Below are 23,474 nucleotides of genomic sequence, written 5' to 3'. Positions count from 1 at the left end.
AACTCGTTTTATGGCCAACATTAGCCAGCGGAATCCAGATACAGCATTTAATTGCACGCCACAACAGTTTTCTGGCTGATTTCTTCCTTTAATTTCAATTCCACACACAGGTAAACCACAGGTAAGACCTCAGTCTTGACGGGCAGGGCTACGGGATTACTAAGGGGCTTTGGGGGCTGTGGGGCTTTGGGGGCTTAGAGGAGTTGTTCGTAGAAAGCCGCAACAGGCAGAGCAAATTTTGTCGACAGCCGGCTGCGGCAATATAATTTCTTTCGATTAATCCAATCGATTTCTATTCAATAAATCAAAATATGAATTCGTTATGGCCCCGGTCCCGACCCCCTCTCTTGGCTAGCCTAGACCCAGGCTGTATGTGTCCGTTTGAGGCACGTAACAAATTGTCGGGTTAATTAAAAAAACATAAATCGTTTGATTCTTTTTTTTCCACACTCACTCCCAGTCCACCATCCCCTTGAGTCTTCTGCTAAATAACCGTGGCAGGTATTTGACGGCCCTTTCATCAACTGGTATTCCCAAACAAAGAAATTTCGTAAAATAAATCACATACACACTTTTCGCCAGAAAATAATTTCACTTTAGACACTTCTTCTCAGGGCTAATCTTTTGTTTATAATTTATTTTGGCAGCCCTCTGTTCATCGCTCTGGGCCCGTAAGTTGTTGGCTATTAAGACATTTTGATGACTTTTCGCCTCTGGAAACTTGATATGCGTCCCCCTCGCATACCACACCATAAAAAAATTCTTTTTTTTTTTTTGGCAACGTCCGCCAAACCAATCAAAACAAATTAACAAACATTTTCAATAAATATTCATGACGGAATTCCGTCAAATAAAAATGTGCAGCAGAGCTGGGGTAAAAAATGCGTTTAATTAACAGATCAGAAAAATTTGCAAATTTCATTTGCATATTCATTTAATCGGAACGAGTGGAATGGACTAAAAAAGCTTGTGGGAACCATATCGATTTTTTTAGAAATCAGATCAAGGTTTCGAATTAAATTCCAAACGAACGAGGAAATCGAATTAAACATCAAAAAAGGTTACGCAGTTTCGAATATGTAATTTGATAGCTTCTATTGATTTAATAAAAGACTTTTCCACATTTTTAGTTAATAGTTATTCACCCCCTTTTTAAAATGAAAAATCTTTCAATTATAGTTTTCTCTTTTTATTTTTCTTGAAGTTTTTTTGTGGGTTTTCTGGGTGTTTGTTTTTTATGACAACTCTTTAATTGTATTCTGCATACTTAAGCTTGAAGAAATCTAAGGCCGAAAATGTATGTACGTATATGCGATGCACTTTCCAATCCCCTTTCGATGTTGGACTCTTTTTTTTACAGTGTAGTTAGCAGTTTTTTTTTGTACTAGAAAGCTTTAGGTCTGGGAACGGGGCGGTAATGAGGGGTGACAGCAGCTTTGACAAAAAATTAGCTAAATCTTATCAGTTAAATAGTAAATATGCTTAAGTATTTTTTTAAATTTAAAGTTAAGAGTACGATTTATACATTTATGCGGTATTTAACTCATATTTTATACATTTACACTTAATGGATTTTTTATCATTTTTAGTTTGTTTTGTTTTTCAACTAGAAAACTACGTTTAAGTTTACATAACATTAAATAGCAAAAAATTAGGCGATTTCTTGTCATAATTTCATATCTTTTTGTGTGTGTGTTGTTTTTTTTTTATATATTAATATTTAAAATACAATAATAATCATATTCAAAGACGATTCAAAATTTTTAAATATAAGGAGTTCGATTTATCTTGTCGATTTTTTTTTTAACAGCAATTTTTCAATTATCAGGTAAAAAGTTTAAAGTATTTTCCTCAACTTTCAGAAATATTTGGTTTTCACATTGCGCCACAAGGGCCAAGTTCTGCAGCCGCTGGCAGCAGATCCAGTCCAGGGAGCCCTCCTCCAGAGGGCCCTGTGGGGTGCCCACCGTCAGCGGTGGTGGTACCGCCTCAAGTGCGGACGGCGGCGGTGGCGGGGGCGGAGGCGGTGGTGGCGGCGGTGGTTCCTCAGGCCACCAGTTCTCCCACTCTCAATACGCCGTCGCCGCGCCAGGATGCATCAGATGGTGATGATGGTGGTGGTGTCCGAAGTGGTTCAGCGGGTTCATCGCGTCGGCGGTGCCACTGGGAGCCGCTGTATGGTACCAGTCGCTGGGAGGGTGGTGCTGGGCAGCCGGGTGGTACAGCAAGTGGTGGTTGTGGTGCAGCATCGAAGCGGAGGCGGCCGCTGCTCCTGGTGAAGCTGCCGCAGCCACTGCCGCTGCCTGATGGTGATGATGGTGGGGGTGGTGGTGGTGCGATGGTGGCGGTCCCAGGGGCGGGGGTAGATAGGCGGAGGCGGAAGCGGCCATCAGTTGCAGAGCTGGCGACGACTTGGAGTCACTTTGATGGGACACCAATTGCTGTGACTGCTGCTGTTGTTGCTGCTGCTGATGTTGCTGCTGTTGTTGTTGCTGCTGCTGCTGCTGCTGTTGCTGCAACAGGTGGGAGGCACTACTGCTGGTGGTGCTGCTGCTGCCGCTGCTCGAGGCTCCCAGGTGGACACTGTGCATGGGATTCGGTTCTGATTTGATGGAGTGGGGCGAGGACTTGATGCCGCTGCCGCCGCTCAGGCTGCTGACGCCACTGCTGCTGCCGGCGCTACCGTCCAGTCGGGTGGAGGGCGGTGTCTGGGCCCCGCCAGTGATTATGCTCGAGCTGGAGCTCTCCTCGCCCTCGCTGTCATAGCCGAGTTCTGGACTCTTTTCGTCAATGTTGCCATGCACCTGGAGAAAAGAATTTACAAAATAATAGATATTAGAAGGTGTCTTAGTATTTTTAAATAAAATAATAAATTTTTATAATTTTAATTAATTTTAAATGATTATTTTGAAGCTCAACTCACCTTCATGTGCTTGCGCAGAGAGGAGGGGTGTGTGTAGGACTTATCACAGCCATTAATCCGACAATTGTAGGGTTTGTCCGACGTGTGCACATGGGAGTGCTTCTTTCGGTCCGAGGAGTTGGCGAATCGCCGATCGCAGCCCTCGTGCTCGCACTTGAACGGTTTCTCGCCTGAAAGTAGGCAAGAAAAACACAAAATAAGTCTCAATAAATAAATAAATAAGAAATGAGGAGTTCCCTTCTTATGTGTATACACTAAAATGTTGAGTATGTGTGGCAATAAATTTCACTATTTATGGGACACGCATTAAATAAATAATAGCACCAGCCAGCAGAGACGATGACCATTTATGGGCTCACAATTTTTTTTATGAACTGCCCTGCCCGCGGACACACAATTTAATAAAGGTGGGAAAACTCGTGTGTCCAATATTTTTATAGGGAAAACAATAACAAAACAACAAGATATACAACTGGAAGGAAACAAAAAAATCATATAAATTATGCGGGATCAAGACACCCATTGTTCCAACGAGATCCACAGAGAGAGACCCTTCGACCCGAATACGATTTTCACCTGTGCCGATGTCGATTGTCCTTTTTGTTATTTGTCGCTCTGTCTGTCCGTCTCTGGCGATGAACAAGAACAATAGCGGCAAGGGTAAAGGGAAAAGGTCACAAGGTTAACGTTTATTATATGATTCGTGTGTGCAACACCTTTTTTTCTGCTCTCTATCAAAAAATCGAGGCATAAAACAGTTTAGTTCGAAATACGAAGTGATATTTTATAGCTTATTAGAAAATTATCTTTTTCGGATGATGGTGGGAAGAGGGCAGGTCTCTGGAAATCCTAACGAGAGTCCTAAACAGATAAAATCAGGGTTCAACATAAATAATAATTTTGATTTGAACAACCTAACCTATAATTTGGCAATAGATTAAATAGGGTATACTTTTTATAAATTGGGGAGTTAGTTGTATTTAAATATTAAAATCTGTTTGATTGTTTAGTTGAGCTATCAATTTCAATCACTTGACGCATTAGCATTCAAAGCACCATAAACAAACTCAATAAAACGTGTATAGAAGCAGGGCGGACTAAGCCCATTTAGCATATGGCATTTATGTCGCAGATAAGCGGCCATTACATGCACCACAAGCTTTATGACAATTGCAGCTAAGCGGCTCAGAGCCCCCCAATCTCGGATCAGAGACCTCCCTCCTTCACCGAAGTCTTCTGTCCTGGAGAGTAGCCCACGCGGGGTACGATGACGATGACAATAATCGAACATTTTCACACCTCGAGCTTAAAGCGAACAAACCCATCAGAGGGACAGGGTGTGTGAGTGTGTGTCGTGGGTTAAAGAAAAGCTGCACAGCTGGGTTGCAGGTGGGGTATTTTTTGTGTTATTTTGGTGGGGGGGCAGAGGTCGGTGGGGCTGGGCTTTTGTGCGTCTGTGCCTTATAAAAAGACATCCAGCGGTGACTTCGAGTCCAGCTCAACAAGTTTTCTGCTGGCTTTTTTCTCTCTCTGTTGCTCTGTCGCTCTGTATGTAATTTAATACTAATTTATGTGCTTTATTATCCAAATTTGAATAAAGTTTTTATTTTTTGATGCGTAATAAGTCACAGAGCTGAGAGAATCGACAAGCCGAAATCTGACAAAATGCTGTTCAATTCGAATGGCGTGTCGCATTGTGATTGTTGTTGTAGTTTCTATTAATTTGTCAAAATTTAAAACTCATAAATATGCATTACAATGGTAACATCGTAGGGTATGGCTGGAACTCAATTATTTTGACAGGTAGTCTGGAGGCCCCAGGGCAGAACAAGCGATTCAAATGCAGTTCGATGCGCTACGGATTTATTTATTTATTTCCCATTTTTCTTTGGAGGGGACAATGTCAAGTGTCGGCTTTACCTTTGACTTAGACTGAGTGTTTTTTGATTGACTTGAAATATATTTTTGGCGCCAGGAAAGTTTAAATATTACGTAACCAGTTTTTATTCCAAAAAATAAACGTTCTTAAAATTTTCCTTTGTTTTGTTAACACTCAGTTATCAAGGGAATGTGGAAAATGGTATCTTAAAAACACTAATTAGTCATAAATAGGATAGCCAGCTGACTTTGTTCCGCCGACAACCCGCTGGGCGAGTATCCGTGCTATCAGTCTTATCACCTTCGTTTCGGAGAAACCAGCGGTGTCCCTATCCTAACCGTAGCCGCCAGAGATATGTATGCATGTTCCATGGTACGTGTATCCACACACATATCCATCTCCCGGTGCGCTGCGGTCTAAACTCAGCAGGGGAGACGGCAGAAAGCGAGCGATGCGATGTGATGCGAGGCGAAGCGGCACGCGCTGCGGCCGAGGACATTAAAGGGTTCGCGTCCCGGCTAACTGCAGCCAGGATACGCATAATTTTCACATTTCCAAGCCGAAATTCTGGCTGGCATTAAAATTGAAATTTAAATATGTTTTATTGCTTTAAGTTTCGGGAGTCCAAGTCCGAATGACAGTGGAGGGAGTATCCTATGAAAGAGACCGAAACCAAAAAAATCGTCGCCCATTTATAAAATGTCAATTTCAGTCGAGGACGTTTTTCGGCAACTCCTTCCGACGAACCGGAATAAGGAAGCCCGACATGAAAGGCATCCTTGGCACACACCCTTTTTATATTTGGGGGCTGGCAAGGCGCCATAAGTACAGGCGGCCCAGTCCCCTGCCCAGTAAATCCCATTTAGGCTGTGCGAATCGACAAACTTATTTAAATATTTCAATAAAGTAAATCCAACGGCAAAGCCTCTGCCTCTCTGCGTATATTTTATATATATTTGTTTGGGGGTTTGGGGCGTAACTGTGAAATAGGCCGTCTGCCTTGTGATTTGCATATTTAGCGTGAGTTTATACTTTTCCTCTTCCCTTTTTTGGGAGGCGGAAAGCCCCCGAAATGGTTAATTTCCTAAAAAAAAATCGCTTCTCGAGCGCGGAACGATTGGAAATGGAACGGCCGCCTGTCATGGCGGTTTTGTGTACAGCTGCAAAGTTGTTGTTGTTGTTTCTTATTTGGGGTGGTTCTTATTTTTTGGGGTTGCTCTGTAATCTCCTCTCTGGATCCTTGTGTGTGTGTGTGTGTGAGTGTGTCAGTGTCTGTGCGTGGGTTCACCCAAGAAAGTTTTACATGCTTTCTCTATATATATGTATATATATATTAATATATACGTATATCCGTTACTATATGTGCGGCTTTGTTTGTTGTTATATATGGCACATGTTTCGGCTTTTATGTAACTGCTGCAAAGCTTGCTGTCATTTGCAGACGAGTGCCGAGCCGACGGCCTTTCCTCCCCCCTGCTTTTTTCCGCCCTTCCATTTTCCCCGTCTGAAATTGTTTTTGTTGCGGCTATTATGGGGCGTTGTTTCTTTTTTTGCTCCGGGGGTTGGGGACTTTTGGGGGCGCCCCGAACGATGTTCTGATGTTTTTGGGCGTAGTCAGGCCACAAAAAAATAAAGAATTGCTAAATGTCTAGTAAGTGTTTTCTTGAGGCCTGGCAAATACGTTTGAATATTTTGGATAAATGTATATTATTTTGAGGGGGTGGCAGGGTAAACAATATGCTAAAATTCTAAAGATATTAGAGATATTTATTAGAAGGAAAGTAAAATATAAAGAACATGCCATATTCAAGTCTCCTTTGGGAATATAAATACCCGCTTTGAGGAAGCAACAGGAGAACGACAGCCACCGCCTCTTCCCCTGCATCCCCCATATAGTATCCTGTCTCTGGTCGTGATCGGTGCTAACCAAGCGATGCAAATTAAGCATCATTGACAGTCGCTGATTAATTGAAGTGAATCAGGTTTTTAATTTTCAGCAACAAACAACAGAGAAGATATTAAAAATACAAAATGCAACACAAATAAAACATTTTTTTAGCTGCCGTCGAGACTGCCAGAGTGACAGTTGCTTATTAAAAGCATTTCGAAATGGAATTAATTTAAAAAGGAAAAAAAAAAACGCGACCAGAACAAAAAAACACGCAACAAAAAATGGAAAGCCGTCAGCTAACAGAGGCAGCTAACAGAGCGTTAACAGAGAGTTAACAGAGATCCAATCCGTATACGCCTCGTTGGCTTAATTGCTGCTAAATAATTGCCCTGGTAAATATTTATTGCCTGCTTATAAGGACCGCTCAGCACTCGTCCTCAAATCGGAACAAAGGACATATTCCGGATTTTTATTTTTCTTATTTCCCTCTCGCTCGCCTTTACGTAAGGGCGAGCCAAATGATAGCAAGGGATGAGCATCATCATCGCTCATGTGTCAACAACATGCAATGCGATATGATTATTATTATCTAACAATACAATAACAAAACTGCTACTTTTTGCCTGCCTGCCTGCCAGCCTTTCCTTCGTCCTGTCCCTAGTGCTATCCCTATCTGAATGTAGCCATCCCGCTTACCCCCACACGTATTATCCGTCTGGGTTGTTGACATTCTTCGGATTTGAGAATCCTGAGCTCATTGTGTATCTGTATCTGTTTGTTTGTTTGCTATACATTTTTTCCGCTGCTGTCGCTTCTTCATTTTTTCCCCCCCAGCCATGGTGCCCTTTGTTCCTACGGTTAAAGCCGGAAAAAGCCAAACCCCGATTTCCTGGCGGTTTACATTTCAATGGGCAATTTTCCCTCGCTCTTTTTTTCCAAGGATTTGTTAGGGGGCAGTGACTGTTGATGACAGAAATATTGTTCGGTTTAAGATTCCAAAACAGGAGTGAGATGTCCTGGTTGGGCAGGTGATTTTTAAGGAGTACCAGACACGATCTAAATCATTAAATAATTACATAATATAAATAATAGTCCCCAGTTTCTCTTTCACACATCCTAGGGAGCTGTAGTTTCCCATACACTCCACGATTTGAATATTTATAACAATTGCCTGCTTTTGATGACCAAATTAATGGCAAACCATTCCGCTCCATTCCATAATAATAATAATAATAAAATCATAATTTAAGTGCAATGAATGCCGCTTGTCAACGGCCGAATGCAAAATCCTCGAGCTCATCATTATTATCATTCATGGGGAGGATGTTGCACCCCTAGACCAGAGACGTTACCTATGGGTCTGCCGCACAGTCGGCCCATTGTTTATTTGTTTGACAAAAACCATCGTTGAGTGAATTCGTTCATGATTTATGATTTCTGCATCCCTCCCTAACGACGCTGCTGATGCTGCTGATGATTATGATGATGGTGACCCCATCCACTATCTTTTTTTTTGGCTAAGCAGCGTCGGTCCTCTCGTAATTTTCGCTATTTGTTTGCAGCTTTGCCTTTGCTGTCAAGTGATACGTTAATAATTGACACTGGGGTCAGTAGCCGGTCTCTTGGTTTCTGGATTTTCCCTCCAGGCCTCGGCCTGTGTGTGTGTGTGGTTTATGGTAGTCACAGCCACAGATACTTTTGGAAAATTGTTTCTAAACAAAAACACATCAAATTTTACACATCGTTGGTGGCTAGCGGCTAATGAGAAAATGAAGATAATTTCTGTTTAGGACAGAATATCGTGGCTATGAATTATTTCCTTATGAGAAGACAAATCCTAAAATTGAATTTTAAAATACAATTTTCATATCCCTACACTTTCATAAGCTAGCTTACAAATTTCACAATCCATAAAGTTTTTTCCTTATGCCAACACAAAATTTCATGATCGAGTCAAAATTTGTTTTTTTGCGGTAACACACAAGGTTGCCAGCCACAGATGCCGGGTCTGTATGTCTTTTTCTTAGTCAGCCAAGCTGTGACTGGTGTCTGGAAAAGTTTTTCTTGCTGCCTTCAGCCGAATATGCAATTTGAATGCATTAAATGCAAGGCAGCACTCTCATGTAGGTTCAGATACATACGCATAACCATAGTATTTGCATATATGTGAGTATTAGTGTGTGTTTGAGGCGTTAGTTGCATAGCAAACTTGTCGAAAATTTGTTCCTCGGCTAAAAAAAACAAAAAAATGATAAAACAAAACCAGCAGAAGGAGAGACCAAAGTCAGAGCCAGACGAGCCGGCCCATGTTTGGTCTTGTACTCGTGTACAGCAAGGCTGTTGCTGTCATTGTTTTACTAATAGCTCTGCTAGTTGTCTATCTATGGGCTGGATTTATACACAAAAGTGTGTAAGCCTGGTCCGGGTGGGTGTGTTTCGCAGACGGAATGGCAAAAAGACTTTACAACAAGCTGTTGGACAAAACATATTCCGGTATGGATGAGAGGTTATGCAAAAGTAGGGTTAGGAATATGTGGAATGGAACGCAGTGTGACCAATGGATAACGAAATTGTCGCTTTTAATAGCTGCTAAGGCCAATTTTACGCTTTTTTTCGGCCCAGTTAATTGATTAGTTCAGTGTGTCGGCCAAGGTAGACCCTCCACCCCAGATCCACGGCTTAAAATGCACTCGAATGACAACCAGAGCGTAGACAATAAGTAAAAGTAACACTAAGCCCATTGTGTGAGCCCAAAATGCATACAAACAAGGCCAACATTGGCAGCGATGGAGAGGGGGAATGGTAACTGAAGTCGGACCCAAGTTGACAAAGACGGAGTTCGGGGCCAGGATTAGCTCTGAAGAAGCAGCTGATGTCTCTACCTCGTCGTGAATGAACTGCTTACGTGAGGGAAATATGTCTGCGAAAAAAAAAAAAAAATGAAAACCGAGCAGAAAGAAAGCAGAAGGAAATGCTCTTACTGGAGTGGATGTGGATGTGGAAGTAGAGGGCTGAAAATCCACAACAAAAGCAAAAACCGAAGCAAAAGGGCGGCAGGCTCAACACCATCAAAGAGTGAAGAGGTGTTGCTTTGTCTGGGCTCGGTCACGGATCGGTGTCTATATCTGTTTTGGTATCTCGGTATCTCGGCCTGATTTTTTGCTCTTTAACGCTCTTTAAGATCATAATCTCCCCAGCCCACTCGCCCGTCCCTTTATCTCCGTTTCTGTTTGTTTATTTTTTCAAGTTCCATCAAGTAGAAAATCTCTTCGGCTGTTTGTCAGAAATTAAAATGTCATCAAGATTGTCATCGTTCGGTTATGCGATGTGACATCTCCGGCAACCGAAGGAGGCTGGATCTAAAAATTCGGGGTTCGATTTCGATTTCGACTTCGTCTTCGGTTGGTTTCCTTATCTCAAATGGCTTGTTCAAGTTTAAATGTTGTCAGTTCTAACAAGATTCGCTTCGATGATAAAACCAATCAATGACATCAGGCGAGAAATATTTTGTGGGATAGGGACTTATGGAATTTGCTGGGAATAAGAATATTAAGTGGAATACACTCTCAATACTTTCGTCCTGACTTGAATTTAATTTTTGGAAGCCAGCTTTTCGTATCATATTTTGTGACACCTTTCTGCTGTACCCTTTTTCGCACTCCAACACCTTTCAGAAAGTATCTCTTATCGATACACTGCCTAATGAACACATCAAAACATCAACTAAAATTGCATTTATGTTCGCAGCACTCGAGTAACAAAAAACACACACATACATATTTGGTGGCAAACCAATTGATCTGAATATCGAAAATCGAGGGGAAAGTATCACATCGCAGTGGCCTATATCCCGGTGGCTTACACTCGGCTGAATCCTGGACAGAAATTTGATCATGCTGAGAATAGAGTGCAGATCGCCAGACTGTTAGACTGCCAGACCGCGTGTGTGTATCCGAAAGATACACTTTTCACGGTAGCCGTCGGCAATGCGTCATAGAACTCGACATTATTCCGGTATTGCGTTGGCGGGGGTTGTGGATAATTTTAGGCAAAAACTTGACTGCCTGTCGCGCCTTTTGACAACAGTGTCACACAATATTTGTTTAAGTTTTGTTTCTAATTACAATTGACAATGTTTTTACAATAAATTGCGTGCCAGTCGCGGCTGTGGCTACAATTTGGGTTAAACAATCACATTTTATGCCCCAAGTAATCGACTCGCAGGCGTTCGTGTGTTACAAATTCGACTAAACGAATGGGTCACATCTAAGCCAAGTTGACAAGGCAATCGTTTGCTTTTTAAGCGGAAATTAATATCTATTTGTTTATTTTATTATATTTAACATTTATAGAATTCCATAAATGTATTTGATTTTTTTCAATGAATGCCTGAAACTAGCCTTTCTCGGCATTCCAAGCAATCTTAACTCATGGATTTCATCTCATGGAGAGATACATTTGTATTTCTGATTCTGTTCTGTTGCCCGGCTGTCTGTGGGTCTCTCCCTTCTTTATTTTTTGACTTTTTTTTTTTTTTTTGGCTGTTTAACATTTTTGCCCATATGAATAATGATTTCATTTTTCCCATCAGCTAATTTATACAAGTGGGGCAATGCGCGCGGGGCCCTTGGCGCGATTTAGAGGATTAGTCAGGCCTTACTTTTCCATAATTCTCGAAAAGCAGAAACCCAAGTCGCAATCGCGGTTGCGGTCACAGTCCCGATTCCAAGTCCAACTCGACTCCAAGCTGGATAGCTTCCTCTACCTGTGCCCCAGCTCGCCGCCAAGTTGTGGCCGTGTGCAGATATAAAAAATATGCAAGATGACAGTTTAATTTTATGGTTTGTCTGCTGCTGATCAGTTCTTTATGCGTTGAAATTTTATTCTTATTCCAGATCCTCATGGACTCTTTGTCTCTTTTTTTTTTTTTGGAGTGGTCTTGTCGGGGATCCGAAGGAGGAATGCGAATGGAGTCTGGTACGTGGCTACTTTTCGCTCCTTTTGGGTGAGGAATTTAATTAATTTGAGCGCAACTTCTAATGACAAAGTGGGCGTGACCAAGGCTTAGGAATTGGAACGAAAAAAAAAAAAACTTGCCATGCCATTCCACAAAACGAAAATTAACCAAAAAACTCAAGACTCAAGAAATTTATCAAAAATAAGCCTCATTTATTAACTAGCCTGGGGTAAGCAGCTTATGTCCATCCAGGCATGGCACTACACCATCCGAGGGTTAGCACTTCCATTCAAATATTATGCAACAGCCCAACAAAATGGCTACTTAACTAATAGATTCAAATGGAAGAGCAAAACAATGACAATGGCCAAAAGGGTTGGGAGGACAAACCCCTGCCGAGTTTACAGCTCGCGCTTTATTTTTGTTTTTTTTTTTGTTGGTGTCTCTGGGTTTTTTGGTAAATGAAATTATAATTCCTTCTCGCACATATGCAGGCCGGCAAGCAGGGGTTAAGGTAGATAAAATATATAGAGAATTGTTTTGACATTTCGGGAAATATGCATGAGGCCAAGGGGGAGGAATGCAGAGCAACCCCCTCCCTGTTCATGAGCGGAACGGGTGGATCGATGGGCATTGTTAGTTACTTTTTAAGGAGTTCCATAAACGGGGGTTGTCACTAATTAGAATGGGTGCAAGCGCTATATTATAATGATAACGATGGAAAGGATAAAATGGGTGCTCAGGACCCATTGTGTTCCACTCTCATGTAATTGAAAACCATTTTAAGTTCTGCCCTAAGTTCCCCATAAATATCTTGAGTCGAAAGAAACTTTAATTTTATTTCCCGTCTAGTCGATAAATTGTGGAACTTGGCTTACATTCAGCTGTCAAGGAAATTTATATACTTTTTACTTTTTTCCACATAAATCAGCAAACCGAAGAGAGACGCAAACTTTTTGGCTTGTCAAAGTTTTTTAGCAGATTGCGATCGTATGTCATGTTTGGTATTTGACACTTTCAATTGAGCGAAACGAATGCAGGAGTCCTTCCACAGGACTTGGCACGGGGGGGTCCTGCTAATTAAATGACGAATTTCCCTCGATGGCAGCCATGGCGAGCCTTAAAATGCATTTGTCATTGGGCAGCCCCGAAAACTTGTCCTAGGGAGCGTAACTAATTGATTTTCAGTTTGTTAGACAGCGGGAGTGAGGCTGAGAGGGAGGTGATCCTGGCCAGGTAGTGAAGTTTGGGTAATCAGTTCGAGCACATCGCAGGTTTTTTCCACCTCGCAGGCCTCATCCGCCTCGCCTCCCGCCTCCCGCCTCGCCGCCGCTTCCTCCTCATCTTCTGGCCATTGTTCTGACAAACAGTCAAATTCTGGGAAGCCAAAAACACACAGTTTATGCGCAAAAATAAAAAGTGATTTTGTCTCTCGCCCTCGCCTGAATACGTATCTGTATCTGTATCTGCTGGCAGTATCCGTATCTTTACTCGTTTGGTGTGTATTTTTTTGTGAAAACCGTTGAACCCGCAATAAAGTCATCAATCATTGACATTTGCCAGCGCTTCGGTTTTGTTGGATTTCGTATTTTGAAAAATTATTTCATTGGCGCCGAGCGTACAGAACCAAATTGCAATGCAAATCATTATGTATTTTTTTATTTATAATTATTCCGAGACAGGTAAGCCATCTCAGGTAAACATTCAATTGAATTTAGAAAAAACAAATAAAAGTTCTCAGACTCCAAAAACAATCCCCGTTTGTAAAGCGTTTATAAAAGTGTAAATAATTGCATAATACACTTCGTCATGAAAGGAGCAAGGAGCCAGGAGTGTAGCGTACAAGTCCATAAAAGACTCATTAAAAAAACACTTGCACTCAATTAAATCGAGTCGAGAGCCGGAGCCGGAGCCGGAGCCAGAGCCGGGGATCAGAATGTGAGGGGGCTAATCAAACAAGGGTCGACTGCCACCAGGACAATGTTGGATGCTAAACTTTGGCCCCGCAGCATAATTGCACAACAACAAGGCGCCTGGGAAAACGAGTGCCTGCACTTAGGATAGAAAAAAAAGAGGGGGTCGGCCGGGAGGAGGCACTGATGCCAGTGGCAACTTAATGAGCTTGAAAGGAGTGCTACTGCTGCTGAATGGAGGGAATAAAAACTAACCACAAAGTTGTGTTGAATGCTCTTGCTGCAGTCGGATCCTGTGGTCTCCGTTGTAGGTGTTAATGAATAAAGTTGTTTGTGGTCCGGTCCAGGGGGAGCCTGGACTGAACGAGAAAGAATCGTGCAAAAAAATAAAAAAGTATGAATGTATGCGAGTGGACAAAAACCGCACACACAATGACAAACGCCATCTATCCGGACTTGCAGACATGGATCCAAACAGCAAGGTGTCACAGACACCACAGAGCAAGCAAACAATTTTTTTTTTTTTTAGGAGATAAAGGATGTGTTCTGGGCTGGTCTTGGACTTGGAAGAAGGGAAAAAGTTACCTCTAATACTATTTATATGACTTGTTCTTTCATATTTTGTAAACTTCCATTTTCAAACAATTACTCAAGCAGATGATAAGCCTTTCTCTTTTCATTTATTATGATTTTTATATTGTGCTTTTCGATTATAAATCAGTTGAGCTTAAAGCCAACACCTTTGACTGAAATTAATCAGAAATAAATGGAATTTTTATATTTGTTTTGTCCGAGAGGTTTAACAGCGCAATTTATGTGGTGGCCTGGCATGATCTATGCCTGTTTGCATGTGAGATGTTGAAGTTTTATGTGGCAGAACCCGAGAGCTTAACGCAAATTAATGACTTTGATTTTTGTGGCTGTTGAACTTGTTCCATTGAGGTTTATGGCTGAGCATGTAGGACTCATTAGAAGCGCCCAAACAGAGTCGAGCCATTAAAATCAATTAACCAGAGGGAAAGGCCGCATGGAAAACAAACATAAAATGCAAAAAACACATAACACAAAGTTGCCAGCCCATAGAATTGTTCATAATTGCTTTAAAATTACGCCACTCGATTTAATAAAGCCCCCAAAACATACAGAACAATAAACGGGGCCATAATGAAAATGCCGACACCGACACAGCATCAATGGATCTCAGGGTCTATGGGCTATGGTCTATGGATGGTGTGCTGGTCGAAGCATTATCCTTGTTTGGCACCATCCTTCGTTTATTAAAACTGCGTCCAGGACAAAGGAAAACGGAGTATAGCAAAGCTAGACAGCAGCAACAGCAACAGCAGCAATACAGCCCCAACAGCAACATCCCCGCAACAAGAGCCAGCCGTCCAACAAAATTCTGAAATATCCAGAAAATGGCGCTTTTTATATTGCTGGGCATATTTTACACATTTTGTTTTGCTTTAATTTTGGCTTTCCATATTTTTTTTTCTTTGCTTCTTTGTTCTCCGTGCTTTACGCGTGGGCTTTAACAAGTTTTCCCATCATATTTTTCTTTTGGAGGATTATTTAGCTTTATATTTTTATAAATTGAATTAAAATACGATCTTTCTCCGATTGGCGGGGTGCTTCGTTATAAAAAAGAGCTATCGTAATTTTAAAGCTAATGCCGCTCCAAACAGACCAAATAAATCTTTCATAGAAATTCATAAAACACAAAATTAGCCGTCGATTTGGACAACAAAAAAGCAATTTTTCTAAATTGTTTGCTCGAACAAAACAGAAATTTCCTTTTGCCCACTCATCGAAAGGTAATTAAAATGTTTTCATTTTGATTTCTGAATCAGACGCGGCAGACGCCGCCATATTGTATTCGATTTTTGGAACAATCATGTGGCATTATAATGATCTCCATGGGTCTCTCTATGATGATCATTTTTTGACTAATTTCATATTTCTTCCACTCCCGCTACCCCGCCATGATGCTGCAGAATGATGTCTTTGATTTGTTTCTCTGGCCATGATTGGTCACCTAGGGCCGAAAACATACTGATTGACTTTCAAGTGGCCGACACACAACTTCATTAGAGTTCCGATCGGGGCCTTTAACCTTTTGTGGGTATAGAGTACTTGAACTCTGTACTCTGTACCGCAACTCCCTCTCAGTTTCCCCTCAGTGCATAAATCAAAAATTCAATCAGCATCGTTGCTTGGGTTAAATGTCCCTTAGCTGCTGGTGTTTGTTTTTATTGCAGTGACACCAACACTAACACCAACACCCAAACAAACACACACTCGCACACACACTCATATGTGTTGACACGTGTCACAACTTCCGTTTGCAATCGCTCGGAAATGCTTCTTCGTCGAAGCATTCCTCCTCCTGGCCTGGCCCCGGCCCCGGCCCGGCTCTCAAAAACCCATCGAAATGCCATCGAAAATTTGGGGTAACACTCTCTCAGGTCTGCCCTGAATGTTTTGCACACATTCCACTCCTCTAGTTTTATTTTATTTATTCTTGGTGTTTGGCTGGTGTTTCTGCTCTGCTCTGCTATCCATGGTACATTAAGTCCCTGATTTAGATTATGCAAAGGTTATTTATGATCTGGTTACCACTCGCCAGTTGGGGAGATGGCAGTGGGCCGAACCTGATAAGTGGGTGAGTGGGAACTTAGCAGGACAGCCAAGTACGTGTTTATGGATCCCAGCGATATAGATCGATCTAAAGTGGTGCCATTAGAACAGCGAGAGCTGACTGGATGGGGTCAATATACCAAACTAAGCACAAAACTTACAATTTATTTTAAATATTCTACCAAATACAGAACACAGAATGGGTTTTAGGAATTTTTGCCATTTTTCTTATCCCAGATCATATCTTGGTTCGGCCAAAAAGCTAAAGTCAAGAGTGGTTCACAGGCTTAGGAAAATATTGTGGATCGGGAAAGTCGAAGTCAAGCTGCAGTCAGAGGAATTATCCTTACTGTGAGGGCAGGACAGGGCTTAGGGATATGATTTTCGGGTTTACAGGTGTCATAAACAGGAGGCTCGCAGCGTCCGGTGGCGGGTTAAGCCAGGTAGTGGGCGTTGCACCGACTTTTGCCGTCGGCAACACGCCCACCTCGACCACGTCCGGGATTTACCCGTCAAAGGGTCAAAGGGTTAAACCCGCCGGCAAGGTGAAATTGTGTATGATTTTTGGAAGCTACTATCATATTTTCTTAGTGTATTATTGAAAAGGTGCACTTTCTTGGGAGCCCCTCTTACTCATCACCTTCTTCCATAACAGAAACCCAATTCTTTTCAATCAACTTACCGGTGTGGGTTCGCTTGTGAATCTTGAGATTCTCACTGCGGGCAAACACCTTGCCGCAGCCAGGATGCGGGCAGGCGAACGGCTTCTCGCCGGTGTGGACGCGGATGTGGTTGACCAGCTTGTACTTGGCCTTGAAGGGACGGCCGTTGCGCGAACATCCGATCCAGAAGCAGGCGTGGGTGGTGCACTCCGGCCCACCGACATGCTCCACCGTCAGATGGGTGACGATCTCGTGCATGGAGTGGAACACCTTGTTGCAGGTCTTCCGCCCGCCAGCCTGCACCAGGCCGGGCTGGTCGGGATCTATCCAGAGGCACTGCATCTCCTGCTTGATACTGGAGGCGGATGATGCCGGCTGGTGACGCATATAGCGCAGAAAGGCTCCGGGTCCGGCCGGATGCATGGCGGACATGGCATGGTGGGCTGGATGATGGACAGCCGGATGGTGGACGGCCGCCGACGGAAAGTTGCTATGATGATTGTACGGATGGCCGGCGTAGGCGTCCGCCATGCCCATCCGCATCTGGTGCTGGTGATGGTGGGCAGCTGCCGCCGCATGATGATGGCTGTGGAACGGGTGCTGCCCGAAGCCGGAGCTCAGCTCCGCGGCCGCCGCCTGGGCGGGAAAGCTGGAGAACAGCATGGAATCTGCCGCTGAGGAGGCCTGCCCGGCACTGCCGGTTACTCCGTAGTCGGTATCCCGCCTGCCCAGCAGAAAGTCCCGGGAGGCATAGCTGTTGAAGTGCCCATATCCGGAATTTTGATAAGCGGCTGCCGTGGCTGCCGCAGAGTCCGCACTGCCCTCCAGTTGCTGCTGCTGTTGTTGTTGCTGCTGTTGTTGCTGTTGTTGCTGCTGCTGTTGGGCGGTCATGTCGAGTTGCTGCTGCTGCTGTTGTTGCTGGGAGCTGGTGGCGCTGGAGGTGGTGTTGGGCGACATGCGGAGCCCGTAGCTGGCCAGATGGTGCTGGGCCGGCTCAATGAAGGCGTTCATCATCATGGTCACAGATAGTTTATGTTTCTAATTTTTATTCAAATCTTAAAGAGTATGTTTTAGTTTCAGTTTTCGTTGCACTAGGCCAGAAAGCCCATCACTCCACACTGAGGTCACGTCACCAGGCTTTCGTATTACCAACTTATTATATTTCGTTAGATCGCAATATGTTTGGCTTTTTGCTATTTTGAAATGCTTTTAAGTTATAATAGTAGATGTAGTATCACTCGCGCGCGTGTTTCCACAAAGTTAGAGCGTTTCGCTAGCGGTCGAAATCGCGCGCAGCAAGACTTGACGTTTCAAGATGCGCAGCAGGACTGAAATGCCAGCAGCGGCTCCTGAAATTCTTACTCGCTGCAGCACGCAGCTGTGCGTGGCGGTGTGATCAGGTAAGAAACAAAGATGGCTAGCGGCCAAATCGAAAGCCATGCCTCAAACCCCTAAGAGCAAGCAGGCTAGCTATATTCCAGTCCAATGGTGAATAACGGTTAGTGTGGTGTATTTCCGGAAACCACCACTCAGTTGGATAGGCTTACAACACTGGTGCAAACGAGATGGCCTGAAGAAAATGGCCGACCTGCTCATTTTTTATCCAGAGGATAGAAGAGTCCGACAACACAGGATGGAATCCAATTGGAATCGATGATACCCATATGGCCGGCTCGTTCTATTGAAAAACCCAAACTGGTTTTTCGGAAATTAACACCCACTGTGGTTGGCCGGTGGGTGGTGGGTGGCGTTTTCGCAGCATGCGCCTGTGCATGGGGCCCATAAGCCGATTGGACCGCCGGGCGACCAATTGAAACCTCGCGGGATGCATTTCTTCCCATCGCCTCGCGACTTTCAGTTTATTTTTCATTGTCACTACGGCTGAAATGTTTTTCATTATTTTTAGACCACTACTAGCTGGCCCCATTGCTACTACATAGTGTAGTGTAGTGTATTGCCTGCCCCAGCTGTCAGTTTATCAAATTAGTTGTTTATTTTATTGATTTTAATGATATTAAGCACATTCCGTTCTCGGACATCTCGGAGATTTCTCGCCGCTTTGTTTAGATTGCGCAATGAAGACATACATTTTCATTAGCCGACCCCTTGTTTTTCATTTACTAATTTATGGAATTTTAAATAAGCAGCATGCGAAACAATCCGAAACTTTTGGATCGATTCGATTTGATTGGATTCTGTTGAGTGTTAAGTGGTTTTAATTGGGTTTTCGGTCGATCTGTGAAGTGATCATTTCGCTCCCCTCGAATTCGGAAAGGTACTCAGTTGTTTAAACTTTAAATAAATACAATTTGATATTTTAAGGTGTTGGTACAAACCAAATCATATCTTCAATGACGTCCGCAAACTAATATTTGGGGTATATATGATAAATCTTCAAAACACAATAAATAAACTGAAAAATTTCACATTATTTCTATCACAATTTGAAGAACATCAAAGCCTTTGTTATAATTTTGTCCAGTTTGAGCCGAAAACTTTATAGTTTCTTCTGATTATAGAACCCCAATCTTGGGGCAATTAAAACATGGCGTTAATTGTGACATTAAATGTCAGTGACCAAACGTTTCGGCTATTAAAACGTCAAAACAACTCCGCGGCAATTGGCAATCGACAATCATCGAAGTGCCAGGACCGACCCCAATACCATATTTGGGATCGGTTAAGACCATAAAACTTGAAAAAATTGCACCAAACTGGCGAGGCCCCCATCCCGCAGAGCATCCAAACAACAAAATGTCATTCGAAATGAAGCCATTGCTCCACATTGGGCTATATAAAGCTTAATTTTTTTTATGGAGAAAGGGGAAGAATGTGGCGGACAGGGGCGTGTGAGGTGGTGCCGCAGTCTTCGCCCCATGATGATGAAGATGGAGACGTGGATGGAGTTTGACTGAAGTGGATTTCTAGCACATTGCCATAGAACCACTCCCATAAATAATGCATTTCGAGCCACTTGAAAATGGAAGCGCAAAATGCAATAAACTCTGTACTAACAGAATAACAACGACTTGCCAGAACAACAATAATCAGAAGCCAAAGAAAACAACAAAAAATTACAAACATAAAGTCTAAAAATTAAGAACAACAAGGTATCAGAACCAGGTGGTTTGATTTTTCAGAACTTAAGAGCTAGCAAAAGAACTATGATAGAAAATTAAAAAAAAAAGAGGGATTAATACTAAAGATACATTAAAATAACAAAGGAGATTATCCCCATTTTCTTACATTGGTAATTAATTAGTGAAAAAATTCAGTATATATTACTTATAAATTACTACCATTAAACCAAAACATTTTGAATGTATATCGTGATATTTATTGTTTATTTTCCACTATTTGATACTCCAAATCTTACTACAATCCCCAGCTATTTTGCAAGTCTGTGCTTAATTATTTTGTCCACAACAAAGTGGGTGAACAGTGGGCGTTGACTTGCCAAATGGCCAAGATTCCATGTCATGAAAGCGAGCCAAAATCACATCCAAACCGTAACCCGGCGTGGACGCCTTTGGCACATGCCGCGATCACAGCGGTGAGCACTGTACAGGTCCCTCTGCCTGGGGTTCACTCGAGTCTCAAGACTGAAGTGTTCCAAAGTGAATGCAAAGACAGTGAGAACTCTTGCAGAGAAAAGGAGAAAGAGCTGGGAAGAGAGTGTTAAAGAAGTGAAGTGGGAGCGTGGGAGTTTTTCATTCAACTGGTTTTCCTCAGGTTTCTGGCATTTTCCATTCCATTCCGAAATGGTTTTGATGGATGTGAAGGTATCATTGGAAAATGGGGGAAAAGTACAGAAAATGGATTCCAAATATCAACAATCTGAGAGAAATTAAGACGTATAATCTATAATTGAATAAGTACTAATAATTTGCACAACCTAATCCACCCACTGCCCATTGCACAACCAAACCCATCAGGTAGAAAAATGTAAAAACTGAAATTTCGCAAAACCCGCAAAAAATATTACGAATTTGCATTGTCGGTGGAGGGGCGTGATAAACTGCAGAAATCGCAGGAAGGTAGTACAAGGATTAACCATTGCCATAGGAAACATAGCTTAGGAAAGTCAATTTTTTTATGACCATGCCATGAAGATACCGGAACAAGGCACCATAAACAGCACACACACGGCGCAGATAGAGGAAAAAATAAAATTTGGGAAAATTATATGCCTCATAAAGATTTATCTGGAGAGCGGACGAAACAGTTTTGCTTCGGAGGAATCATAAAAAATAAAAATGCGTGACAGGAGGAGTACGAAACCGAAGGATACGGCTAGGACATGCCTCCTGACATGACAAGGTCATGTCAACCATAAATATTTACATGTCATAAACATCAAGGTGAGGTGAGGAGAACCAGGATCAGCTCACATCCTTTTTCCGCAATGCGTTTTCCATTGAACAGCAAAAAAAAAAAACAAAGACAAACGGAAACCTATCGGCCTTGAGCCGAATTTTATTGCCAACATTGGCAGTTAGGCTGTTTGGCAGGTAAGTCCCTTGGCCAAGTCAAGCAGTCAGTCAACTTTCTAGCTCGGACACTCGGATACCCTTTGTGATTTATGAGCTGTTAGCCAGGATGGGCAGGATTTTCATTTGAATTGTGACTGCGACTGCGATTGTCTCTGTTTGCTTCGAGGTTTTCTCGGACATCGGGCATTTTTCGCCAGCATAAATTATGCCGTTGCCCGAGTCAAGTTGTTATTGTGGGCGTTGTTCACTGGGCCGCACAAACACCTCATCTTACCTGCCCAGAGACACGGATACGGGCTCGAATTCCAACTCCCATCCCATCCCATCCCATCCCAATCTGCATGTAGGTAAGGGCGTTACAGTTTCTCCAGCCTTAACTCTTTTGAGCCAATTATGTTGACCACTTCTGGTTAAATAGTTTAGTTTTCATTAGGGCTCATGCCCTGACTTTGTTTAAAAAAGCGGAGTAAAAGGATTAGAGTATTTGGGAAAACTGTTTTCAAGGTGAGATATATTTTTATGCCTGTAAATTCTGTTTAATTTCTATGTTTTTAGTGAGATCTAGGTTTTTGTAACTTCTTTTAAGGAATTTTTGTACTTCTAAACAATAAAAAATATATTAACTGATTTTTAAGAACAGTTTTCTGTACTCAAGGCTATAAAAATCCATAAAATAAGAAGTTTTTTGCCTTCTATATTTCATTTTCCGCATTTAATTATTTAATTCCAGCCCTTTCTTTTCCCATTTTATAACTACATTATAATTTATGTGAGTACAAGCTTGTGATTGCAACAAACTCTTTTTATTTCCACTGCTTTTTGTGGGTTGGCTAGTCGGCACTTTTAATTAATCGTTAATTATGGCTCATGGAAAAAAGGGCGCTACGGAGAGTGGCGCTTATCACGCCCCCTCTGCCGCCTCCCCAAGTTCAGCTCCGGCGGCGTCGACGCCATCCCCCATCAGCACCAGCCCCCGCCCCCGCTGAGTTTAGTTACATGTACACAGAAGCGTTAATTAAATTTCTGCTGGCCTTTTGGCTCTCCTTGCCAACATCTCCATGGCCGGGCCAGGCCAGGAAGGAGAGAAGAGAAGAGATGCCTGGCAATGGCGTAGTAAATAAATATTCATTTAATTTATGGTTTTAATTTTTATGACTACACAACTTCGGGGCAGACAATTTAGTAGTTTGGCGGAGCGTGGATGGAAATTTAATAACTTTGTTTATGCGCACACTAAATCATAACTAATGAGCGCCAAAAGAGCCATGAGCCATGAGCCAGGAGCCAAGAGCTGGAGACAGAGCCAGAGCCAGAGCTAGAGCCGGACTTGGCCAAATAAGATCGCAACTGGATCTGGAAACGGGCAGTAGGGGCTCATGGCATGCAGCTGCCTCAATGACAAGCCAAAACTATTTGATAGCACAAGCCACTAATTTGAGTTGAACACCTACAAGGACACAACAACGGAATACGTTTGAATAGGGACCGTTTTGAAAATTTGAGGGACCACCAGCTGATTTGGACGAAGGCAAATTGCATCCTCGCTGCGGGATGTGCCCAGGAAACCCCGGTGAAAAGGTCCTTTGACACGGGCCCGAAGGACAATCGGTAAGCGAGATGCTTTACAAATCGTCCAGCTCGTTTTCAAACTCTAAAAGGACTTCCACATTGTTGTTGTCCATGCTGACAGGCGTATCATGCGTAATGATGGCCCCCCCAAAAAAAATTCTCCCAAAAAATATTGATTTGTTTAAATAATTCTATAGTATTTTTTTTTCTGCTTTCATTTCCGCCGCTGGCTAGGAGTTTTCCCCGCAAAGTTAAAACCTATCTCCGATTTCCCATCTCCCGTATCAGATTATTAGCCCGAAGATCTGGTTCTGTCGGCTAAAGACAAAAGTTATCTCCTTTCGTTTATCAAATGAGCTCCCAGCCCACGACAAACAAAATGTCAAGAGCACACATTTACATATTCCCTCAAAGAGCCCTCAGAGCCCTCAAAAAGGGTTATGATAAATGTTACGATCGATTAATAATTGTTAACTAAGCCAAAACGATGAGCATCCCCAGACGAGACAGGCCCAAGATCAGACCGCCACAAAATGGAGAATTAATCGAA

The 23,474-nt window shown here is 42.7% G+C and overlaps 1 protein-coding gene across 1 annotated transcript; it reads right to left on the bottom strand.

The window, feature by feature from the left end:
* Nucleotides 1-1,173: 1,173 nt before the first annotated feature.
* On the bottom strand, nt 1,174-18,248 carry LOC6501680 (pair-rule protein odd-paired). Its single transcript, XM_001955715.4, has 3 exons — nt 16,883-18,248; nt 2,924-3,093; nt 1,174-2,804 (listed from the first exon to the last, which is right to left on the bottom strand). Exons 1-3 carry the CDS (start codon nt 17,877-17,879, stop codon nt 2,070-2,072), a joined length of 1,902 nt encoding a protein of 633 aa, XP_001955751.1. The 5' UTR covers nt 17,880-18,248; the 3' UTR covers nt 1,174-2,069.
* Nucleotides 18,249-23,474: the final 5,226 nt, after the last annotated feature.

Source organism: Drosophila ananassae, chromosome 2L, assembly GCF_017639315.1.
Source record: "Drosophila ananassae strain 14024-0371.13 chromosome 2L, ASM1763931v2, whole genome shotgun sequence".
In the NCBI taxonomy this organism is placed as follows: Eukaryota; Metazoa; Arthropoda; class Insecta; order Diptera; family Drosophilidae; genus Drosophila; species Drosophila ananassae.
Note: the sequence above shows the minus strand (reverse complement) of the source record. Positions and strands in the feature narration are given on the sequence as shown.